This window comes from Mytilus trossulus, chromosome 10 (genome assembly GCF_036588685.1).
Source record: "Mytilus trossulus isolate FHL-02 chromosome 10, PNRI_Mtr1.1.1.hap1, whole genome shotgun sequence".
NCBI lineage: Eukaryota > Metazoa > Mollusca > Bivalvia > Mytilida > Mytilidae > Mytilus > Mytilus trossulus.
Window position 1 is genome coordinate 70,967,033 of NC_086382.1, and position 26,094 is coordinate 70,993,126.

General features: G+C 31.2%; 1 protein-coding gene and 1 long non-coding RNA gene across 2 annotated transcripts in view; one reads left to right on the forward strand and one right to left on the reverse strand.

Moving 5' to 3' along the window:
• Nucleotides 1–2,075: 2,075 nt before the first annotated feature.
• Nucleotides 2,076–8,538, forward strand: LOC134688462 (uncharacterized). The gene is made up of 4 exons (XR_010101818.1): nt 2,076–2,198; nt 3,149–3,181; nt 5,717–5,824; nt 8,207–8,538. It is a non-coding gene; the product is annotated as an uncharacterized LOC134688462 (long non-coding RNA).
• Nucleotides 8,539–13,380: 4,842 nt separating this feature from the next.
• LOC134688129 (mucin-2-like) overlaps nt 13,381–26,094 on the reverse strand; it is a 33,739-nt gene continuing 21,025 nt past the window's right edge. Inside the window, exons 14-25 of the mRNA XM_063548601.1 lie at nt 25,954–26,057; nt 25,124–25,226; nt 24,406–24,556; nt 23,182–23,251; nt 21,620–21,686; nt 20,706–20,791; nt 19,413–19,539; nt 18,737–18,778; nt 17,739–17,813; nt 15,968–16,001; nt 14,418–14,505; nt 13,381–13,762 (exon numbers count right to left, since the gene is read on the reverse strand). Coding sequence (XP_063404671.1) covers nt 14,429–14,505; nt 15,968–16,001; nt 17,739–17,813; nt 18,737–18,778; nt 19,413–19,539; nt 20,706–20,791; nt 21,620–21,686; nt 23,182–23,251; nt 24,406–24,556; nt 25,124–25,226; nt 25,954–26,057 — 936 coding nt within the window. The 3' untranslated portion in view covers nt 13,381–13,762; nt 14,418–14,428. The remainder of the gene's footprint in view (nt 13,763–14,417; nt 14,506–15,967; nt 16,002–17,738; nt 17,814–18,736; nt 18,779–19,412; nt 19,540–20,705; nt 20,792–21,619; nt 21,687–23,181; nt 23,252–24,405; nt 24,557–25,123; nt 25,227–25,953; nt 26,058–26,094) is intronic.

The following is a 26,094-nucleotide window of genomic DNA, read 5'->3' on the forward strand; positions in this document are numbered from 1 at the left end:
TCTTAAATGAACTATAATTCATAAAACTATTAACATAAATGCATGTATACGCAACAAGATGAATATAGATTGATTGTTTAATTTTTGGTGTTTTAACGCCACTTTTGTGCACAACATTTAGGCTATTTCGTGGCGGCCAGTTCTTTTTGGTGGAGGAAGCCAGAGTGCCCGGAGAAAACCACCAACCTTTGATAGGAAAACTGACAATCCTAGTCAATTAATATTGAAGTCAAGTACACCTCGATGAATATCGAAAAAGATACGTTAAACAAAATGCGAATATATAACTTCAAGATTAACGATGTTAATGATTAATGTAAAGATTAATGTAATGACAAGTCGACGGATCAGAAAAACAATTGTTAATATGAACATATATAAAAAAAAAAAAAGACGATGTGGTATGATTGCCAATGAGACAACTATCCATAAGAGACCGAATGACCCACAAATTAAAAGCTATATGTCAGCATATGGCATTCAAAAATTAGCAAAGCCATATAGTCAGATATAAAAGACCCTGAAATCAGAAATGTAAAACGCGAAAACTAACGGCTCAACTTATGTACAAAAATATGAACGAAAACAATTATGTAACACAGCAATCAACGGCAACCCCTAAATTACAGATACCGGTCATTGGACAGGCACATACACACAGAATGTGGCGGATGTCAAACATGTGACCGAAATACCAACACCCTTGAATTGTTTTACATTGTCTTATCGGGGCCTGTTATAGCTGACTATATGCGGTATGGGCTTTGCTCATTGTTGAAGGACGTATGGTGACCTATAATTGGTAACGGTTGTGTCATTTCGTGTCTTTTGTGAATAGTTGTCTCATTGGCAATCATACCACATCTTCTTTTTTATATACCCCCCTTACCAGCTTAGATAGTGGTAAACAAAAAGTAATGGTTCATACATCCAGTAAAAACTTCAAGCTTTTTTTTCGGCGAAACAAGAGAAACACGGTATCAAGTTCATTTACTTTTGACGGCAAAGCAGGTCTGAAAGCCAATTTCTGATGAGTATAAGTATAACGATCGAAATCCTCCAAGGGATATCGATAAGTTGGGTATTATATACGATTTAAAAACCTATGTCCCAATCACAAAACTAATTAATTCAAAATGATAACCGAATTGAAAATATAGTACCCTTAAGAAAAACATTTACTAATATAGATTTTTCATATTTTCAAGTACATGATCTCCCTCCCCCAACAACTAAATGACCAATACTATCGGAATTATACATGTTAAAATTTAAAGCAAGCCATTCATTTAAATAAGCATACATTTAGGTATCAAGGCTTACCAAATTCAAAGGGAAAGCTCGAGTTGATTTTCCTTTCTAACCTCGAGCAATAGTGACATCATTACACAATTAAAACAAAAATGTAAATCGGTTCATTCATCATTTCGACTGGAAGTACAAAAACGAATAACACAAAAAAAGAAGACTTAAGGAAAAGTCATGGGATGTGTCACAGATTCTGATATAATTTTACATAAAACTTTGGATTGCTGAAATATAACTGAATATCGAGAAAAAAAATGCATTTATCTCTTAATTGTCTGATATATAACACGATATGTAAAACAAAATGGCCGTGTTATATAAACAATATAATTATTGAGGATTCTAGTAATCAGATGATGTCTCTATACAATTCCTGTATACCTTTTATGATCAATGTTTGTTTCCAGGTACACACAGTGGTACCAATCCGAATGTAAGAGCTATCTCGTCAACCTCAACGCATTCTGAGGCCAGCGCCCTTCCAACTTGTAATTTCTGTGAAGATATAACTTCGGATGCATCTTTTCTTCAGAGATTGGATGGTATTTTATATATTTATATTCAATATTAATATGAAACTATGTTCCAATAATACGGTACTGCATTTAAAATATTAATACAATTGTATTAAAATTTGATCTTATAACGTTTTCTGCTTAATTAACAGTTTAAAATGTAAAAAATAATTGTTTTCGATTTCTGATTTCTTTTTTAAATAATCGTTTATTTCATATTTAGTTTGACCTTTCTAGTGAATCTTATATGTGCATTGTGTGCATTGTGTTTTGTTTTCTTTTATTGAAATACAGTAAATAGCTCTGGGACACCAATAACAGCAGATGCAGTATGTTTACCGTGCACAAAGACACAGGCAGAGTGTGATCACACAGGTAATTCACCTACCACCTGAACAATATACCATTTGATGTACCCTAAAAGGCATATAAATTCATCATACATACCAGATTGAAAAGTTGCATTTTTGCCAGTAGACCGTTCGTCTACAAAAGACTTTTCATAGTTACGCTCAAATAAAAAAAAGTTAAAAAGGCCAAATAGTATGATGGTTTTGTCACAAAAAAATATGTAAGTAATTACTGTACTGAATTTTACAAAAACATCTATTTCTTGTAATAGCATAGTATGTTTTTCTCATTTCAATTCGTTCACATTTGATAATTCATTGGTCTGCCATAGCTAACTTATTACTATCACATTGCTTAAAGCGATTCAGTGACATGTTATAAGATCTATATTGGACTTACATACATTTGTCTCTTTAGAAATCTCTGTTTAATTGTATTAGCTTATTCACATTTCAATTAACACGTTGCACTTAAGCCCTTTTACATTATAGGCAAACTTAATCTGAGATGAATTTGAGGATTCCTCTTAAAAATGCCCTTACTTTCAAAACAATCATCTTTACAACAAAGCATATGTATTTCACAAGCCAAACAAGCATAAAGTATATTTATGATCCCTCCCGTCATGCTTCAATTCAGTAGATGGAGAATATTTCAGATAGGTTGGAAAATGTCATTTTATAAGGAATCTCTAAAAACACTTTAGTCCTCATTGCATCGTTTTTTATCGAAGTAATACAAATGTGTTTAAGTTTAGTACATTAAGATTTAGCTCTAACAAAGAACTAATTCATTCTGAGTATCATTAATTATGAACGCCTAACCCAACACATTTGAAAGCTAAGGATTCGTCAGTACCGAAATACATGACGAATATGACAAGAAACATAAAAATCAAAGGCAAGTACAACTTTAATATTAAAAATGTATTGATATTGCAAATGATAGCCATACTATTTTTTTTATAATTGCAGAGACCAGTATGGGAACATCTTCAAATTTACCAAGTAAGACAAAAACACACGATTGTTTTACTTTTTTTCTTCATTGAAAACCCCATGCCTTAATATATATTGTCACTGGGCCAGATGCCAACTTCAAAGACTCAGATATCTCATTATGATGCAATAATTTTGTAAGGGAAATTTTCATTGGACGTTAACAAATATTTTGAAGGGTAGGATTCTTTGTTACACAAACTACAAAAGTCATGAATTTTGATTTTTTTATTGGTTTGTATTTTCTCAAAAAGAAAACAAGATGGTCGCATTCTAAGCAGCAAAATATTAATTTTGTCCATATTGACACAATTCTAAAGTAATATGCTTGTAATTGTTATAAAATACATCAAATAACATAATTACAAACCTTATGTCGAGTTTTATTTAATTCTTAGAAATCTACCTCTTCACTTTTGTGGCGTTGATATATTTGTTTGACACACAGTTGATATCTATATTATGTTGTTTTGGGGTACAGTCCTATATTAGTGTAAGGTATTGTTGTTATTCTGTTTAACACTTCGAAATGTAGTATCATATTACTCGTTTATTTATTTCTCTGAGTACTATTTTTTTTAATTTTTAAGACATTTTTATAAAGCGCTAGGTTTGGCTAGCCATAAAACCAGGTTCAACCAACCATTTGTTTTAGATATCTTGAACCAAGTCAGGAATATGGCAGTTATCTTATAGTTCATTTATATATGTTGCATTTTCGCTTGTTTTTCGTTGCACTTTTTCTGTGTTTCTCTGTTTCCCTCTTATAGTGGATGGGTTTCAATCGGTTTTTGTAACCCGCGTTGTTTACTCTCAACCGTTTATGACTTTTACAAAGTAGTATACTACTGTTGTCTTTATTTGAAACCACGCAGAAGGGTAGGAAAATTATAAATATCTCATATGACGTTACATTGTCACACTTATTATTTATTTTGTTATGTTTAATAAGAAAGGATATATCTGTATTGTATTTTAAAGTTCGCCTCGTAAAACTTGATTTTCCTGTCGCAAATATCCGTTTACCTACTGTGTTACGCATCTCTAGGTAAACTAAATTTGCGACAGTAAAATCTACGTTTTATGTAGGACACGCTTAAACTCAATATGGTTGTCTTGAAATGTATCCGTACTATCATGCACTATAAATTATGATTACCTCATAGACTGATCTTCAATAATAATTTTAACTCGCCAATACAATTATCTCTTTATAAACGTTTATGTATGGAACGCCATAGCTGTCTTATTATGCTCATATTCATTATATGGTATGCATTTTGTTTTATATGATGTGCACTTGTAGTTAAATGATGTACACATACCTTTATATGATGTGCACTTGTAATTATATGATGTACACCTAACTTTATATGATGTTCATTTATTTTTTGTATGATATAAAAATAAACATATTTTTTTTTATATAAATGTAAAATCCTAAACTATTGTAAATACTTTGTTATATTGCCGATATTGGAATGCACGATTCCTATTTCGTAAAGTAAATGCAAATTTTATTTAGCGAGGCCCAAATACCGATTTACTGTCCAGCATCTTGCAAGTTCAAATCTTATGTTTTCTATATTATTTAAACTCAGATAAATTAACGTCTAGTCTCTTATCAACGTCCGTCCCTAAAAAAGAAACGTCCGAATCTGACGTCACGTTTTCAAATTACTGCATTTTATGTTAACCCTCTAAGCAACCAACGTCCAATGTGACGTTATGAATCACAAAAACGTTGATTTGAAGGCAACAAAAAGACGCCGATTAGAGGAACATAAAATAAGCCGTCAATGCTGAATGTTATGCATGTGTTATTATGCTGTCAGATTTGGACGTCGATTTCAGAAACGGACTTCAATTATAGGCAAGACGTCGATCTGTGTCTTTTCGTTGATGTGTTACCCTCGGTTTTAGTTTGTAACCCATATTTATTTTTGTCTAATATGAAACAGCGGTATACTACTGTTGCCTTTATTTTATACACACACATACATACATACATATATTATTATGTTTGCGATGTTTAAATACGCAGCCTCTGTTTTGTTATTGAGGCAATCGTTCTTGTAAAATCATATAACATCACAATCGTCGTCACCGTTAAAATTGTGCAAGTTCATATCGCACATTGCTATTTTTCTAAGCATATAGTTGCAGTCTCTGTTGTAATAAGCCATATTACCTACTGTGGATTCATTATTTTTGTTGGAAACCAATTTTTAGTGGATTTCGTCGGTACAGTTGAACCACGAATTTAAATGTTCAACGATGAACAAATTTTCAATACACTTGAATTGTTTAATATCACTACAATATAAGGTGTATCTACCATTTGTTCTTTATATACTATTTCAAGATTAAAGAGAGAACATTACATATATTAATACATATTTGTGAAAAGAAGCTCAAGTAAACTAAAAAAAAAAGATAACTTTATAAAACAGTCAAACAAAAAAATCAAAACATCTACTTTTACATTAATATCTTACTCAATATATGTTAAACTTTTGTACTGTAAAAGTTGTCTTATTTCAGTGGATTGGTGGGAAATTTTATTGATAGTTGTAGCGGTCGTAGTATTATCAATAATAGTGGCCATCATAATTCGACATGTATATACACACCACAAAGTTTCAAAAATAGGTAAGAACATTACTCTATATCTCCCCCTTAGACACTGAATATCTAAAAGACGTTTCTACACTAAATAATATTTTGCTAAAGATCTGTTTTCGAACTTTTAATATGAAACCAAAATCAGGTTATTGTCTGTCCTTCCAATTTACATTTTAGGTCATAATGAACTATCCTTCAGGGTCAGTCCGTCATTTTCCATTCCGTCATTTCTTTATTCGCAAACAACAGTTTGAATTTACGATTGGTACCATTTCGCTGATTTATGTCGAAATTATGTTTTAACCTTTTTATTTCAATTCAACTTATCTTAAGTATGTAACGATCTAGTTTTGATTTGGCTCCGTTATGCTGAATTAAGTCAACATAACAAGCTTTGACTATGAAAATTTCAACTTATAAAAATGGCTTTATTTTCTTGACGTGTTACTTATTTGGCTTTCGTTCATTGTTGTACATAAATAAGGCGGCCTTTTATAGCTGACTATGCGGTATGGGCTTTGCGCAATGTTAGGAACCTTGTGATGATCTATAATTGTGAATGTCTGTGTCATTTAGTCTCTTGTAAAGATGTGTTTCATTGTCAATCATGCATCATCTTCTTTTTCATATTCAGTCTTTATTACTAACGGTGCCATTCCGGGAATTCTTACATATCCATTTTTAAACGTATGACGAAAAAGTTTACGAAATCGTGTTTGACTTCAAAAGGAAATGGCTGACCAATCTGCATACACATGTAAATACGTCTAGGGTCGTCCCCTAAGTAATGCATGAGCGTTTTATAAGTAAGCAAACATAAGTTATTAAATGTAATCCGATGGTTTGAAAGCGTCGAACTCAGCGTCTCGCAATTCCAAAATATCTGCACTGACCGGGAATGCAAGAAACTTGGTTTGGTGGGGCTCGTTTGAAGATATTTAGTTTTCGTACTTATATGAGTCACATGACGGGTGGAACATGTGGAGCAAGATCAGTTTACTTCTCTGGAGCACCTTGCATCACCGCAAGTTGTTGGCTGGGTTCTTTCGAATATGATTTGTTTCCAGATAAAAATTTATGAATGTATTGATTTCTATGAGATTTTATCACAAGGATATATATAATAAAAGATAGTTTTGGACTTATTTATGATGGTGAAACCGTGATTAATTTTGGAAGGCCAAAAAATGCAATCATTTCTTTGGTTTCCGAAAAATAAAATTGAAAAAGGGAATAGGAAATGTGTCAAAGCGACAACAACACGACCATAGAATAGACAACAGCCGGAGGCCGCCACCAATAAGTCTTCAATGTAGCGAGAAACTGCAGCACCCGGAGGCGTCCTTCAGCTGGCCCCTTAAAAAGTATTATACTAGTACAGTGATAGTGGACGTCATACTAAACCCCGAATTATACACAAGAAACTTAAATAAAAAATCGTACAGGACTAACAAAAGCCAGAGGCTCCTGACTTGGGACCGGCGCAAAATTGCAGCAGGGATTAGCATGTTTAAGGGATCTCAACCCTCACATTATACATTTAGCCAATGCAGAAAAACAAAAACCTAACAATACGCAAATTAAAATTCAGTTCAACAGAAGTCCGAGTCCGATGTCAGAAGATGTAACAATAACATGGTTAAGTGGGGCTTGTTTGAAGATATTTGGTATCCAGACAATAACTTAAAAATCAATGTATAATTGTGTATGATATTGTAACACCATACTAAATACCACACAATGGAGATTGAAGGTTGTTTATTCTTTGTTTTTCTATGTTGTGTCATGTGTACTATTGTTTTTCTTTTTCATTTTTAGCCATGGCGTTGCCAGTTTATTTTCGATTTACGTGTTTGACTGTCCCTTAAATATATTTTGTCCCTTTTTATGGCAATGTCTGATTAGGGACTAATAGGGTAAACATTATTTCAAAATGTAATTTGCATTGCTTGTTTCTGACTAATTTCAAACGTTTTTTTAACTCATCTTTAAATATTTGTGGAATCTAATTTGATAAAGCTTACAGTGTTTTAAATGTTTTATTTTGTTTTCAAGTGAGTACAAGTAAGAGTGCAAAATTATACTTACATTTATTTTTATTAGCTGCATCTTTTTATGTATTTGGATGTAACTTTTGTTGGACCATTTTTCAAATCGGTTAATATCAGTATAAAAATCTATTTGGTGTTTGTTTGAAATTAACAAAAATGTAATGATATGTCTATTATAGCATGATTTCTCTATCATCCCTGTTCCAATGTTCAAAAAACTTTATAAGATGCCTCGAAAGTATAGATGCATGGCGAAATAAGTACATTGTGTAGATGCTAATTAAACAAAAATTTTCTCTCAATATCATTTGTTAGTGTATCTGATTAGCTCTTCCTTATTTTTATTTTACCATTTCAGGGGTACAGACATAAGATAAGATTCTGTAATCACGACATCACCACGAAAAACACCAGTAACAGCAGGACGGTTAAGTTTCATTGACGAGTGAATATGAAACTGTATAATACACCATCCTTCATTACACTTAATATCTATTGATATGCATATTTATTTTATTCTATGCTGTTATATGTTTTCTATTCATGCCAAATATTTTGCTATCTTGCCGTCTTTTATTAATTGAATGTTATTCTACTAAATAAAAAACAAAAACAAAAAGCCTACAAAAGAAACACATTTCTGTTCTCTACTTTTGGGACAGCTGCATTATTTGACAATTTTAGGCGAAATAAAAAAATGAAAATAAGTGTTCATAGATGTCATGCATTAGAAGTTTTTAGTTTTTAGTTCGCAAAATCAAAAAAAAAAAAAAAAAACACATAAAACGAATGGATAACAACTGTCATATTCAAACTTGGTACAAAAAGTTATACTCTTATAAGACAGGTTTTACACGGCAGATATTGTATTTCCAGATAGTTCCTTATTCGAAATTAATTTTTATAATACCTGTTCACAGAACATGCACAGATAGTTGAACAACCTCTTTATGTTACTTATATAGTGTTCTCTTATATATTGTATTGCGATTTCATTGTCTTCCCAACTAGCAGATTAGAATATAGTCTTTAGCACAGAAATAGCTACTTGTTGTTTAAATCGCAAAGGACATTTATTTATTCGTTTCATATATTGTCGGTTTTTTTTATGATTTATGAACCGGTCTGGAGATTAACTTTCAAGTTTGTTTAACTATATATCTCTTCTTTCATGGTAGATCATAAGTATATATTCTTTGATAGGATATGCGTATACTTTGCAAAACTGAAGTTATTACTATTTTTTTTTTTTTAAAATATAAAAAAAGTATAGGTCACAGGTCACTGTGCTTTTTTTCGAAGCTTTGAGTCGTTAAAAATTGCCTTAATTTGATAAGATATATCATAATAAAATACGTTTGCGTGTATAAAAAAATTCTATGAAATAGAATTTTCAAAACAATTGTGAGAAGATATGTTTTATAATATGTTTTAAAGATAAAAATAAAAAATGGTGTCACCGAAATCGTGTTTTTATACAAGTAAAAAATTAAAGATTTCACTATCAGTCCTGTATATTTGTATATGACTAAAAGAGTTATATTCAATGCCTGTACCAAGTCAGGAATCTGACAGTTCTTTTCCTTTCGTTTTGATGTGTTTTGTCATTTGATTTTGCCAAATGATTATGATTATTGACTTTCCAATTGGATTCTCCTCTGAGTTCAGTATTTTTTTAATTTTACTTTTGAATGGCTCATTCTAAAATAATGATTCTACAAACAACAAATAATGATGTTTGTTTCAATTATTTGAATCTCCAATTTTTCTTTATATAAATTAACAGTCTAACCATTAAATTGCAAATCTGTCTCCAAATTTGCCGCAGATTAAAGCAAATAGCTAGACCGATTTTGTGCTGCGATTGTAAATTCCAAGATGGTGGTATTCCACAAATCTACCTTTTAAAAAGTATTGTTCGCTACAAAAGCAGGGTTTAATTATAAAAACGATATACTGGCATATCTGAAGACCAATGATGTATGGGAACCGAAACAGTTGAATACCTATATGACAAAAAGGACATTAGAATAGCTTTTTTGAGTCATGATAAAAAAGGTAGCTTCATTTCCTTAAACTTTAAGCTTACTATGTATGTTGTATTCGCAATATTCTGTTTTATTTTAATCCAGCATGACATTAAATAAATTAGAATGTCGTTGACTTTATCACAATGAACGATATTACATCATGTTTTGAATATTCTGTTTCTTCAAACATTATACAACAAACCATGATACTCTACCAGCATCCAAACACATGTAAGTTATCATCTCTCATGCAATAAACCATCACTACAAGTCTATACAACTTCTGTGATATCACTTTTTGATATTACACTTGTTTATATTTGTTTAAGTAGCAATCGTAGTAAAGCCATTAGAACATTTTAATAATGCTTAAGATTATCAGATAAACATTTGAAAATGTTCTTAGTAGTTATGGAAACGATCTAATTGTATAATACATCAATTGTATTACCGATATATATATATATAAGCCTTTAACAATCTTTTCATCAAAACTGATACTTTCTTTTTTTTGAATACATATATATGTCGTAAATTCCGTGATAGGATAGAATAAATTCAGCTAAGTCTTCCTTTTAGCCTAAAGGGTGCATTTGTAGTTACATTAGAACTATTCGTTATATTAAAGACGACACTAATTGTTAAATGCATGATCTGCGATCGTTTATCAATTTCCTCTGCAAACAAAGGTTATAGCAGGCCTTCTGTTTTCGATATTTTATTATATGATAAATTTGCATATATATTTTATAATTTGATTCGACCATACATTATTCTAAGCAATACAGTAAGCTGCATTTGTTAACATACTTGTCCTTTTGGTCACCTTGACACAATCATAACAATAGGTGATATATATATTGAAATATTTTACTTGTTATTATTTACTTTACGATTTATAGATGTGTTAACAGAATTCTGGTTGATGTTTCTCGTCAGGATAAAATTGTAAACATCATTGAAATCTTTCTTTTGTTGTTTTATAGACTGTGCTTTGAATTGTGTTAATTGTGTTTTGCATGTAATTGATAAAGTGTTTTCGCCATTATATTTTGTTTCAAGACAAACTTAAATAGATGGATTTTTTTTATATATTGTTAAGATTTGTTGTTGCCAATTAATATGATCATGTTGCTCTTAATTTTTTTTATGTTGTTGCTGCATCAAATACGCTTGTGATATATTGGAAACAGATTTTCATTTCAGATTACGTACATTTTATGTACAGTTATGCGTTTACTTTTCTACATTGGCTAGAGGTATAGGGGGAGGGTTGAGATCTCACAAACATGTTTAACCCCGCCGCATTTTTGCGCCTGTCCCAAGTCAGAAGCCTCAGGACTTTGTTAGTCTTGTAATATTCTAATATTAGTTTCTTGTGTACATTTTGGAAATTAGTATGGCGTTCATTATCACTGAACTAGTAAATATTTGTTTAGGGGCAAGCTGAAGGACGCCTCCAGGTGCGGGAATTTCTCGATACATTGAAGACCTGTTGGTGACCTCCTGCTTTTGTTTTTTTCTACGGTCGAGTTGTTGTCTCTTTGACACATTCCCTATCTCCATTCTCAATTTTATGTCTTCATTGAACATTCTAGGAAATGTATCATATATCACTCAAATTGACCGATATTTAAATCGAGCGGATTACGATCCATACCACCTCGTTCAATGCTGGCAAATGTACATATGTTGTCTATAGTGAAGAACTACGTCATCAGTGGTTTTAGTCACATCCTAAGATTTTATTTAAACATCCGGGATGTGGTGGTTATAGCAAAGATTCCGCTTAAAGATATTAACAACTTTCAAAAATTGGTCGATTTAATCAATGAAATATTGCATAATTAACCTATTAATTACTGCAGACAGAATGTTTAAATCGATATTTTATGGTTTTTGTTCTGACGTTTTGTTTCTATAATATTGAGGTAAATCCTCATAGACTTTACTTTGTATATTGACAAACTCAATTATTGTTATTTGATTTACCACGTAGCATGTAATGTTGTTTTTGAAAAGGAAAACATACATTTACAGTGTGTTCACAGCAATACCATTAGGTAGGAAATAAATTTTCTATATAACTTGATTAGTTATTTATACATGTATACTGAAAAATTGCACTGAAATGAATGACAGAATTACTACGACTGGTCTTGACTGTTTGCCAAAAAAATTGTAAAACTACTCGAGGTTGCTGTCGGCATTTTGAATTTATGAGAATTATCAAAAACATGGTTTCTCAATGAAATAAACATAATAGTTCTTGAAAAACTGGTCATTATCGTGATACATGGACTGCGACAGCGACAATGACCTCGTTTTTGGCTCAATAATAACCAGTTTCTCAAGAACTATTATATAATCAATTGTTTGCAAAAATATGAATTATTGAAAATACGAAAGATTTTCTCATACTTTGGCATAGATTACCTGAACCGTATTTGGCACAACTGTTTTGATATTTTGATACTCAATACTTAATATTTGTTTGACTTCTTAACTTTTTGATTTGAGCGTCACTGATGAGTCTTATGTAGACGAAACGGGCGTCAGACGTTCCAAATTATAGATGAAGGCAACATTAGTATACTGTTGTTCGAAGTTCATAAATCGATTAAAGAAATAAAATCCTTGTTACAAACTTAAACTGAGGGAATCAACTCAACTATTAGAGAAAGGTTACCTTAGATAACTATTTACACCACTAGGTCGATGCCACTGCTGGTGGACGTTTAGTCACCAAGGGTATCACCAGTCCAGAAGTCAGCACTTCGGTGTTAACATGACTCTCAATTATATGGTAATTTTTATAAACTAACTGTTTCATTGCGTGTTTCCAAAAGTATGAATTAAACTGATGAGTCTTATTAAGACGAAACGCGAGTCTTGAGTATCAAATTACAAGCCTGGTAGCTATGATAACTATCTACACTACCATTTTGTCTGATTAATTTCTTTTGTAAGAAAAGAAGGATAAAATAAACGTGTGTTTATATACCAAAGTTTCAAAATTAGGTGATTTTGAATGACTTTTATCAGTTATTATTGGAGATTTGACAAACTAATTCAAATCTACTGACGACTACTATATTTTGGGCACCCAACTGCTACGTAAGTGGCATAGACAAATAGTATTAAAATATGTTAAAGATATATGGCGATAGTTAATTGATACCAATTAAACATTCAAATTAATAATGTCTCACCTCGAGCAAAATAAATTGAATAGTTTCCCTTTTGAAACAAGTAGAAATTCTTTTTACAACTTCATAAAGCGATCATATACACATTTTGACAACCCACTTTTCGGAATTAGCAAAAATAGGAATTTTGAGCTTTGTTGTGTTGATATAAAAGTTGTTTAGAGTATATCTTCTTTGTTTCCCTTCAAAAGTCAGCCGTAATTATAAAACAAGTTTAGGAAAAATTGTGACATGGAAAAAGTAATGTACTTTAATACTCATTTGATACATCATATACAAGGAACTATGCTTGTTACACATATACATGTCTGAAATATATACCAAGATATTTTGCAAACAGTATTCAAAGTTTCTTACGAACTAATTCATAGTTTTTTTCTTTTTAATAAGCCCTTTTGATGTACGTCTCTCAGCTACTGTTGGTGATTTCTTCTAATGATTAACTTAATAAATTGTAACTAGAATAATTGTTAAGTACTAACATTCAACAAATATCATCCACGAACAAATATCTTAAGACCCATTATTGACTACTTAGAACATACGACAGTCAGTAGTTTCATTAAATGTCATCAAATTTTAGTTTTATATTTATTGCATTGTACATGCATAAGTTTGACAATTGTTTGGTGAACGCAACTATTCTTTTTCTTTCATTGAAACAAATTTTGATGTCTGAAAATAAAAACAAAATAAATATAAGGACTTAACTTATACTATTCTTTCTATCTATCAATCGTTTTATCTGTCAATCGTGTAAGTTTAAGTTGTTAATTAAATATGACAGTTTATAAATGTTGGTAAGAAAAAACCTTGAGTGAAAGTAATAATTCAGACACTACACAACATAAGTTATATCATGTAGAACTGTTGTTTTTATGTTATTTTTTTAAAATAATTTTGTTCCGGTAAAAAGCTCCAGAAAAAAACGTCAATTCAATGAAAAGTTTACTGACGAAATAACCAGTGATCATCATCCGCTTTTTTACGGTGCTTGTGTGGTTATTCGAATTTTGTACGTGTTTGGCTTGATAAGTGTTTTTATCTGAGCGTCACTGATGAGTTTTATGTAGACGAAATGCGCGCCTGGCGTATTAAATTATAATCCTAGTACTATATAAGCAATTTATTAAGATTTGTTTTTTTCATCGATTTTCATTATACCCTGTATGTATCAGCCTGTTATCAACCTTCGAATATTATTCTTCCCGAATTTTCATCAAATTACTTTTTGACACTCTTCGGAGTTACTAGGTATATTTTATAGTTTCCAGTTCTCACAAGTTAAGGTTACAAGAGAACTTATCTTACCTTTTGTTTGAACACTTACATATTGTACATTTAAATAAAAGTCCGCGTCTTCAGATGAGCCCTCATTGGTGTGGTGTATGGATATTCATCTGCACTCATTTGGCTACCTTGTTGTAAAAAATTAAAGAATAAACATTTTTGTCTTTCTTGACAGAATCAAATTCATCATTTATTTGTCCATTAATGAGAGAAATTGCTTTTAATGTTTTAGCTTTTTCTTCTTTCTGGCTTATCTATGTCCCATCAATCGTTTTTATTTATCAAAGCTTTAGTGTCGTTGGATACATACACTTTATCAAGAGGTATTTCATGAACAGATTAGATGGTCTACGTATATCTTGGGTTTATGCATTTAATTGTTTAAGGATAATACATGATGCTTTTATTAATACCCTATTATATGAATCCTTTTCAACGTATATCAAATTCAGTTATCATAACGGTGTAACTAGTAGAAGATCAACTATAGAACCCCGCAGTACATCATTACAGTATGTCTAGTGGAAAATGAACTTCAGACATATTGCATAATCTGACTTTAGTATAACTAGTGGTAGATGAATTGAAGACCCATCGAAGTACATAATTTTTTTTATAAGTTCTTGTGAAGTGTTGACATGTTATACTTCAAGAGGAACGCTTGTTTATTTGCTTGAAACTTAAGAAGCATTTTCATAGATTTCAGTACAGCAATCATTAAGTTTCTCACAAGTCAACATGCTGTTTTATGTAATCTGACCAACAAAATAACATTCAAACACATGAGTCGATACAACTAACAACGCCATTGTTTAAAACATGAAGGACTTAAAGACAAGCAACAATTTACAAAACACAATACTTTATAACATAAACCTCAAAGAAAAGACGTGATAACTAGTACTCCTGAAAAGTTAGCATATCCAACTCAATCTTAGGTACCCGTCGTATTGCTAGGAAAGTACAAGCCCACTGTATAACTAAAAGTAAAAGTATAATTCGGTAGGTCACATTTAAAGCAAATAGGAAGGGTTTGTGGCCACTAAAACTGGTAAAAATAAAAAATACTACACATGTAGTCGTAGATGGGTTGCACTTTGTCAATTCAGCTGTTTCACAAACTACACCTATTTGGGGAGATATATTATATTCATAGATATTTTCTGGTTTACCTACTGGTTCCCAGATATGATCTCTAGTGAAAAAGGTACAGTTTTATCCGTAAAAGGAAATAGCATTGTATGCATTAACAGAAATGCAACCTATTTATGCTCTAACATATGGTAAATTATGATGATCTAGTTTTCGCCTGTCCCACGTGAGGAAGATCTAGCCTGGATGTTGTTTGACTTTTTATTTTAGTTCATTTATATATCACTGACTTCAGTATGACGTCATTTATCACTTAATAAGTACACAGTTTTGTTGAGTGGCCAGATGAAGAACGCCTCCGGGTGCTGATTTTCGTGCTGTGTTGAACACCCATTAGTGCCTTTCGGTTGTTTTCTGCTCTTTGGTCGGGTTGTTATCTCTTTGACACCCTTTACATTTGTTATTTGTTAAATGACACTATAACAAGTTTAAGCATACCTTTCAAATCAAATCTGTTCTGTACACCAGAAGACTACGAAAAGAATGATATAAAGATTACAAAATGTTAATATACAACGACAGGCATCAATATATGTCGGTTTTTGTAACTGGTACGTTGGAACTCATACACTGTGAATAAAAAAATGCAGATACAATCTATTGTTTTGAAAATCTGAACTTTTAAATATCCCACAACTATGACGTAAAAAAAATAAAATCAACGGTACCAATTTTGTTGCACCAGATGCGCATTTCGACAATACATGTCTCTTCAGTGATGCTCGTGGCCAAAATATTTGAAATTCAAAGCTTATATAAAAGATGAAGAGCTATAATTCAAAAGGTCCAAAAAGTATAGCCAAATTCGTGAAAGAAATCAGAGCTTTGCATGAGGGAGATACATTCCTTAATTTATAATAATTTTTAATATTTTGTAACAGCATATTTTAATAACACAAACAATCCGTACTTTCATGCCAGTACCGAAGTACTGGCTACTGGGCTGGTGATACCCTTGGGGACTAATAGTCCACCAGCAGAGACATCGACCCAGTGGTAGTAATAAAATCAACGGTACCAATTTTGTTGCACCAGATGCGCATTTCGACAATACATGTCTCTTCAGTGATGCTCGTGGCCAAAATATTTGAAATTCAAAGCTTATATAAAAGATGAAGAGCTATAATCCAAAAGGTCCAAAAAGTATAGCCAAATTCGTGAAAGAAATCAGAGCTTTGCATGAGGGAGATACATTCCTTAATTTATAATAATTTTTAATATTTTGTAACAGCATATTTTAATAACACAAAACATCCGTTCTTTTATGCCAGTACCGAAGTACTGGCTACTGGGCTGGTGATACCCTCGGGGACTAATAGTCCACCAGCAGAGGCATCGACCCAGTGGTAGTAATAAAATCAACGGTACCAATTTTGTTGCACCTGATGCGCATTTCGACAATACATGTCTCTTCAGTGATGCTCGTGGCCAACATATTTGAAATTCAAAGCTTATATAAAAGAGTGGCGAAAGATCCAGATGGCAACTGAAAATAATCTGACTACGCCATGGCTAAAAAAGAAACAGAAACAGCCAACACAATAGTACTCAAAACACAACAAACAGAAAGAATCCCACCAAAACCTGGGGTGATATCAGAAGATTCGTAAGGTTATTAAATTTGTGGCACCCTTTGTGTTGCTTATATTAGTACACACTCTGTAATAAGTATAGTTCTGTAGGTTAAATTCTTGAAAAGGGACAGGAATGGTTGTAACGACTCAACATCTATATGTAGGTCAAGGTAAGGATATTTTAGTTAGAAGACGTCATCAATATTGCGAAAAGTAAGGTAAAAGGATGCTGGTTACTTCTTTCTTTTTTCTTCTTAAGAAGTTCCTGTATGATTTAACTTCAGTAGGTTAAAAACATTCTGTTAGAAAAATGTATTTGTACAAAGTGAACATTGGTAAATGACTTTGTGTTTGTAATTATCCTTAGCGTTCGGTATTCTTGCTATGTCAGTTTTATTTGCAGAAATCATCATCATTTAAATTTAGGACACGTTGATAAATTCAAAAATTATTTTGCTTTTATGGTGTTAGCGTCAATGATGAGTTCTATATATACCAAAACGCATGTCTAGCGTTTATAATGTGGATCATGGGTTACCTAAATTTCAATTATGATTCATATGATGAAAAAGTTGATTTTAATTGTGCAGACATGGTTTTTTAATAATACCGCTGTGATTTTTATTTTATCAAACCTGTGTTTTACTGCTAGCTTTTAACATCGAGTTTGATCTATATCTATGCATCGCTCTCCTGATTCCTTCGTGTAACTAAAATGACATAAAACACTGAATGAATAAGTAAGTGAAAATAGTGAAGATTATGTGTCCTCCTTTCAATTTTTTCATGATCTATAGAACTAGGAAAGTTGGATAAACTATGTTGTCATAATAAAAACATTGAATTACTTTTCAATAAACGATCAAAACTTAAAAAAGGAAAGGAGAAATAACTGCAAGTACTCAAAGATCTGCACTAGCGATCTTTAGTGTACTGTTACAACACTTTACTAGGTTAGGAGGATGGCTCATCGCTCACCAACATGTTAAACCCCGACACATTCTTTTATTACATGTACCAATCCATGAGTTAGTTCGGTGGCTTTTTTGGTTAATGTCTTTTGATTTTTTTCGTACATTGATCTGTTATAATGTAGGCCGTTAGTTTTTTCAATTTATCCGTTTAAAAGTTTTCATGTGGATTTTTTTTAGCTGACAATACCGTGTGGTGTTATCTCATGGTTGAAGGCCGCATGTTTGCCTTTAATTGTTTGAATTTACTCAATTCAGATTTTGATGGCTAATTGTCTCATATGCAATCATACCACATCTCCTTATTTTATATTTACCCACCTTTTGTCGGAAATACATGTACCTGTTTCAGGTGAGAAATATGGTATTTGTTTGGTTTTAAGTATAACGGTTGCTTGATAGCGTAGATTTTGTAAGTTGCTATATAATACACCTTTTCAAATTTGTTTTCAATTATTTTGCCTCAAATTTAAATGAAGAGACATACGGTGTCGATATCGCATATGGCACAGTTTAATAGGTACCGCTTATGTTATTATCAGTTCTAAAAACTTATGTAAGTTTTGTATGAGAATAAACTACGTTTAGTTCTTACTTGATGGTGTTAAATCAACAACTCGTCAATATGAAACGTTTTCAATACATAATTCAACAGAACTCACCTTTTTATTTGAAACTGCATCTCTTATAAATATAATAAATCCCTGAAAAATATTAATGCAACAAAAAGACTTAAAATAGATAAGTCAAATTTATCAGATTGTATTGCCTATTCAAATGCATATCGAGTACCCCAAACAAATGGTATCTTTTTAAATGTAAGAATACAGGAAGTCTCGTGTTAAAGAGTCTTGACCTTTTTCCCTGATTTCGTTTTTGAGTTAGGTCATATATTTGAAAAAAGGAATAATTACAAGAATGATTTAGCGGATTGATTCAATCACCAAAATCGTACTTCTTGCTTTAAAATACCTTTAATTTTGTCATTCTTTTCATTTTCTATTTCTTAGCTGAAAGTATGCGGACTTAACTGATGATGACGTGTATTCTATGGCACGACAATTGTATGTCAGATAATATTTTTTTTAAATATTTTTAACGCTTTAGTCGTTTTTTCGCTGTAATGTTCCATATACTTTTGAATATCATTTTTGTATCATCTGCCTCCTTTTAAAGTTGAACCAAACTACCTGCTGTGCTTAAAAAACGTTATTTCAAATTTCTGCGTTAAAACTAAATCTATTATTTTGTATATATATATTTATATATATATTGTAAGTAATGCATTATAAACAATTTAATATTTAGTGATATATATAGATATATATGAATATATACCTGGAGGGAAGTAGAAATACCAAATAAATACTGAAATATGATAGTATCTTCATTATATGCCAGAATTCCAAATAACCATGACAATCCTAATACTGGTATTAATACAGCCATACATTTAACACCCGCTCTATGAAAAATAGATAAATCTTTACATATAGAACTACTATTGTAGTAGTTTGATCTTTGATGATTGCGTCCTATTCTTATTGTGAATTCGCAGGGTTGGTGATGCATATATACATTGTATATAGCAGAACACACTTTTAAAGTCGATACACTAAGTTTCGGTCCAATTAGAGGCATTAGTTTTTACGTCCAAAGTCAAGATGTATTATGGCATTAACATTTCCACCCTTGCATTTGTCGCGCTCCGTTAAAAAGATTTTGTCGTTCGTCCCTTTTTTACCCTAATACGCATGTAATGTTACAACAACATTATGATTGACTTAAGAACGCTTTATTTTGTATTCATTTTATGTTGTCACATCGCACTTTAAAATGACATGTACTAGCTTAATTGAGCTTCTATATTTTATTTTGTAAACTGAACACATTTGTTGGTATTGGTGCATGTAGAATAGCACTTGATTTTAAAAAATATCGGGTTGACTCGTTATTGAACGTTAAACAGACATGGCTGACACAACATGAATACAGCTTAATCGGACATCCTCGTGCATAGTTTCCACAGAGATAGTCGAATTAAATACTTTCTCAATACCCAATTGTATTATTGCAACAAGTATCTCGGCGCAGCTGTTATTGTTTTTTTCTTGATTTGCCTCACTTTTACGAAATTTGAACATTTTAACAAATTGTTACACTTAACTTTTATCAATGTTTTAGGAATTTCGATAATCTTCATTTAAGTTTTGCATCATTTTAATATTTTATCATCAAATACAATAATTAAAAAAAAATATATATCTACAGAATAGTAAAAGGCTGTACAAAACATATATATATAGTATTCGTTTGTTGATGTGGTTTTATAAGTGTTTCTTATTTTTCGGTTTTTGAATAGATAAGACCATTGGTTTTCCCGTTTGAATTACACTAGTCATTGTTGAGGACCCTTTACAGCTTACTGTTCGGTCTGAGCCAAGGCTCCGTGTTGAAGACATTAGTTTGACCTAAAGTATCGGTTTTTTTTCTCAAATTGTGACTTGGAAACAGAGTAGTCTCATTGGCAAGCATACAACATCTTCTTATATCTGCACAAAGGAAAATATCTATCAGTCTATAATTAGACTTATTAACTTAGCACAGACTTAGCCTAAACAAAATACAAACCTGACTTTTTTCTTTATTCTTTCGTTCATCATTGCATTTGTAGAATAGATAGCTTTTAATACAACATGTATTATTACTATATTAATCTACAATCAGGGAATATATATCAACAAACTTATGATAGATGATAATGTGTTGATTACTAGTAAGTCATTCTTTCAAAGAAAAATTGCTTTGGTACGAAAGAATTATGACAATCACAAAATGTTACAGATGTTTCTATCTAGAGATACCAAGCGCGCATTTAAAATTCAACAGCCTATACAAATAGGTAACGATATGAGAAAAAAAAAACGTAAATTACAAAAACATTTTTTGTGTGCGTCTTTTGTCAATTTTACGATCAGCTTCAACTAAATAGTTTTACCCTATTAGTCTTTGTTCAATTGAAATATTTCAATAACTGTGCACAATTTAAAATCCAGGGTCTTTCCCCTTTGGCACTCAACGGTACTTTAACAGAAAAGCACCGTAGCACTCTAAGTGTTAAGTAAAGAGATAGTTGGCGTTAGTGTAGTTTTATCCTATCCAGTACTAAAGAAATCACTGGTTGACAATGCTTTTTTCAGGGGTACCAATCGCTCTGTCACCCTCTCAGCTAGGTGTTATTTCATTTATAAATTGCTCAAAGCATTAATGGTATATGTCTATGTTTATGACTCAGAAATTCGTTACTGCAACGAAATGTAAAATTGATTTCCTACAAGTTTTCAAATTCAAGGGTTTATTTGAATCGACCCGAAAACATTTTCAAATTGATTTGACGTACTATGATTTTGGTGGTATTGTACATTATAACTGACCAAAACAGTAATAAATGTTTGGGGTTTAAATAGCTATGAACTAGGTTACCCACCGTTTGCTATTGAAAAAGACTGTGCCGATTCAGGACCAGAATCTGTAAATACACTTACCAGTATAATAAGTAGAGCAGGTCCAACAAAGGCCATAAATACAAAATTATTTGTGCTAAGCCAGCAACTGTAAACATATAATGACAATTAAATGGAGACACTTTCTAAGATACTTTGAAAAAAAATCAATTTAAATGTATTCACTTAAAAAGGAGTTTTTAATTTATCCTCATTTCTTTATAGATATTTTACACGTACATGTACACGGGGTAATACGAAGAAGATGAACGTCAGAAATAACATGAATAAATTATCAAACAAAAGCAAATACAACGGTGTTTGTTTTTGTCTTTTTAAGTGTGTGTGTGTGTGTGTGTGTGTGTGTGTGTGTGTGTGTGTGTGAGTGTGAGAGAGTAGTTGCCAAAGATTTTCATTTGTATCTCATATTAGTTATGTATATTGTAACTGTATACAGGTGTAATACCACCAAATCGTGGTACGTCACATCCGGTTGTATACGAAAATAGGTCGAAAAGAATATTGACTTGAATTTTACACTTGTAGGTATAAATTAATCCTACACTATATTGCAGTAAAACATTTCTGTTTCATAAACATATGTTTTGGATATTTTAAAGGAAACATATTTTTTTTATTTTGGGTTTCTATACAATATTTTGTAAAATTGAGTTTACATGTTTATCATAAGCTTGTACAATGGTTAAATAAGGGAAGTATTTGATTGGTTATCTTCCAGTGTTGGTTATTTTCCTATATACAATGAATTGTCATGTGATTTTTTTCTATTGTACTGGACAGGATAAATTTTTACTCATGCTTAGTTTTTTTTTATTTGAAACAAAGATAAATTCTGCACAAATTTTTATAGAGTGCAAATTTAACAAAGAATAATAGGGGAACTCAATGGTTGCATTACACCTATTAACACACAATATAATATTTTCCGAGAAATTTGATCGTGCATTGCATAATAAAACGTGTTACATTTGGTTGAAAAAAGTTAATGTTGATACTAGTATTCTTTTTAATCAAATTGAAATGTAGCGATGTTCTTGCAGTAGAAAATAATATGAGAAAAAAAAATGACGTTTGATTTATTCCCGATGCCTAACTATGAGTATATATATAAATAGCTGATTATCAACATGACAAAAGTCACAAATAAAAAAATTCAAACTATGGCTGATCCATCGAATCAATGCAATTATTTAGGGATTACAAACTTCTGAAAAATACATAAGATAGCAGATGTTTTATATGTTCATTTCTTAAAGCCGAATTTGACCAGTGTAAATATATAGCTTAAAATAAATCTTAAATTGACGATTCAATTCTAATCAAGTCAAACACTTTAACCTGAAATACATGTTCTTAACTATATTGCTGATTCATGTGATCAACATGAAATCAAAAACCTAAAAATTCTTCCTACTAGTTAACAAACAAAAAGAAACATGGTGTAAACACGACCAGATCAAATCATTGAATAACAACACGTTTTTATTGTTTGCAGTTAAAGTTTGTGAAACATAGACTGTTAAATCGAAAACTTCTATAACAATTTGCATTGTATTTTCTTATTCATACTAATTTATACGTACTATTTTTCTGAATGATAGCCTTTAAGGCGCGTTACTCCGATAGTTATTCCTACAATCACGAATGGAACGCCTGAAGAAAAATATTTTTGTTACTGCCTCCTGTATTATTTGTATGCATATGCTATTTTTTAAATCAATACTTTTCATACATGGATAGACATAGTTTGAATCAAATCTATATTGTTTTAAAGTAGGAAACATTAAGTTGATCAAATTTGAATATATCAAATACAAAATTAATCTGAATCATATATTGGCTTACATCTACAAATTGGCTACGTTCAATTTTGATGAAACAACCGCCAAATAGCTGCGCATATTTAGTTCATCTTCCCTGGATTTAGTCGAGTTTTAATTCTTGCATTTGTTTTCTCGGTCTAATTTTGGTTTATTAAGACAGATTGCCCATTCAGTATATTCAGTTCTTTTTTAAATTATTTTATTAATTGGCAAAATTATAAATAATAGTTTCGGTTTCCTTTATTGTTTACGTTTGGTAAATTTACAAACCGGACACAGCGTCTTTTTACACTAATCACCTTTTAAATAAATTATGTACATTTTTTTATTTTAAATATAAAACATATTTTATTAACAATCGCCTGTTACATCAACCCTCAGTTGCCCAGGAGAGCAACTAAAGGGTCCCCAATTGTTACAGTCTCATTTGTCGGGGGAAAAGCAAATGAGAAAAAAACTCCAACTATGAATTATTAACATCAACCTTTAAAAATATTATCTGTCCTTGTAAAAATGTACATGTACCTGCAATCATTATCGATGTATGTATCTTTACTTCTCACCATATATAATTTTTTTAAATAAAGTATGTTTTGTATCTTTATAATTTTTCACAAAAGCTACCTGTATTTATTAGGCAGTTTCAATGTTACCGTACATCAAGTCTTTTTTTATGTTAATTTCAATTACATTTAAATTCTAGTCATGTGATCATTTACCACGTGCGATTTGTTAAAGGGATGTGTTACAGTAGTTCATTCATAAAAAAATGGATTATTTAATGATTTTTGATTTCAGAAGAGGTTTTATTTCAAAGATATGGTGGGTAAATATTTGTTTATAAAATGAACCTATTGATACAACATGTCTTGTTACAATTATATGATATACCTGAATTACATACAGAATAGAAATAAATTATGTACTTGTCAGCTATTTTTAATGCAACAATAAGCAAAAATGTCAAAAAAAGTATATTCTTACCCCAAGCAAATGGTAAATAAAAACGTACTTCAGATTTTCTCTTGAAGACAACGGTGACAGATCTAGCTACTGATATTCCTTCACATAACATAAGGAAGAATACAACCAAAAACACGTAATGTAGAACAGCTGTTACTATAATACAAGCAATCTGAAATAGACATGTACAACAGAGCCGATAGATAAAAATACATCTGTGGACGTTTACTTAAAAAGTTAAAATACAATGGAGTTGATGTTCTCATGCAGCATTTCTGAGGCAGTTTTTAATGGGAGTTTGATATGATCTTTGTTAACGTATTTTAGTGTTTCACTGTATGCGTGTCAATTGCAGGAAACGATACTCTGTTGATCCGTCCCTTTATTTCAATTGATAGGCCTGTTTACGGATATTGTGTTACAAAACTTTGAAAATATTTAAAATATGCGAATGTATCTCCCTCATGCAAAACTCTGATTCCTTGCCTTGTTATGGATATACGTTATTGTTCTTTTTTTTCAAAGCTCTTCATCTTTTCAATAAGCTTTGGATTTGCAAATATGTTGTTCTCACTGAAAAGAAAATAACTAATGAAATGTGCATCTGGTGTTGATAACATTGGAAACCATTACTCGAATGTAATTACCCTATAAGCTAATATGACTGACATTGGAGCATGAACACTATACGAACTTCATGTTACAGAATGTATCACATTCTTATTAGTACAATACTCACCTCATTGTCTGTGACGTTTGTAGAACTTAAGAAAACGGAATATCCAATGATCAATACTACACACATATTCGATAAAATAACAGTCCATTCATTTTTAACATACCTAGAAGTGTACATATATTATTCAACAATCACAACTATAAATTTATATTCATATCAAATATATGTACATGTATAACAAAGAAGATGTTGTATGATTGCCAATGTGATAACTCTCCACGAGAAATGCATAGATTTAGACGGAACATTAAATTACATCGACAAAAATCAAATGTTTGCATCTGTTTATCAACTACTATATAATAGATAAAATAGGTCAAAACTAAGAATCCTTGACAGATGATTATAATGTAATTTTACCAAATAAATAAACGTATTCTTGTTTTGCAGGCAAATTGATTGTTATGTTAAAGTTGTATGAAACGAGTTTCTTGTATTTGTCTTACGGAGGTTAAAATCATGGATTAGTGTGGTCATTTCATACTGCAACTCTGAAATCAAATTATTGAAGCACTTATAATGCAGATTAATCCACACCAGAGGACGCAAAGATTTCATATTTGACAGGATATCAATATCCTATGAAGTATATGACAAATTAACGTTTATCAATGGGAGTATAGCAAGGAATATTTTTAGAAGAGCTTTTGATTAATTTTAAGATTTCTAAAATGGTGTCACATTACTCTTTAGTTTGTTAATGTTCTTTTTTTCTTTTAGTAAACATGCCTTTTGTTTATTAGAGCACACATTTATCTGCATAACAATTCCTGTATATTGTGTATTTAGATATTGTACACGTGTATTATTCTGTCGTTTTAATATCTTACCTCCAGAATATATAGTAAGTAATGAGGGTAAGAGTACACCCTAATATTGATAGTCCACAACCAACAAAAGTGATAATTTCCAAGGCTCTCTGGTGTAATTCTGTCTAAAATGTACATAAAATTGAAAATGACAATGGGAAA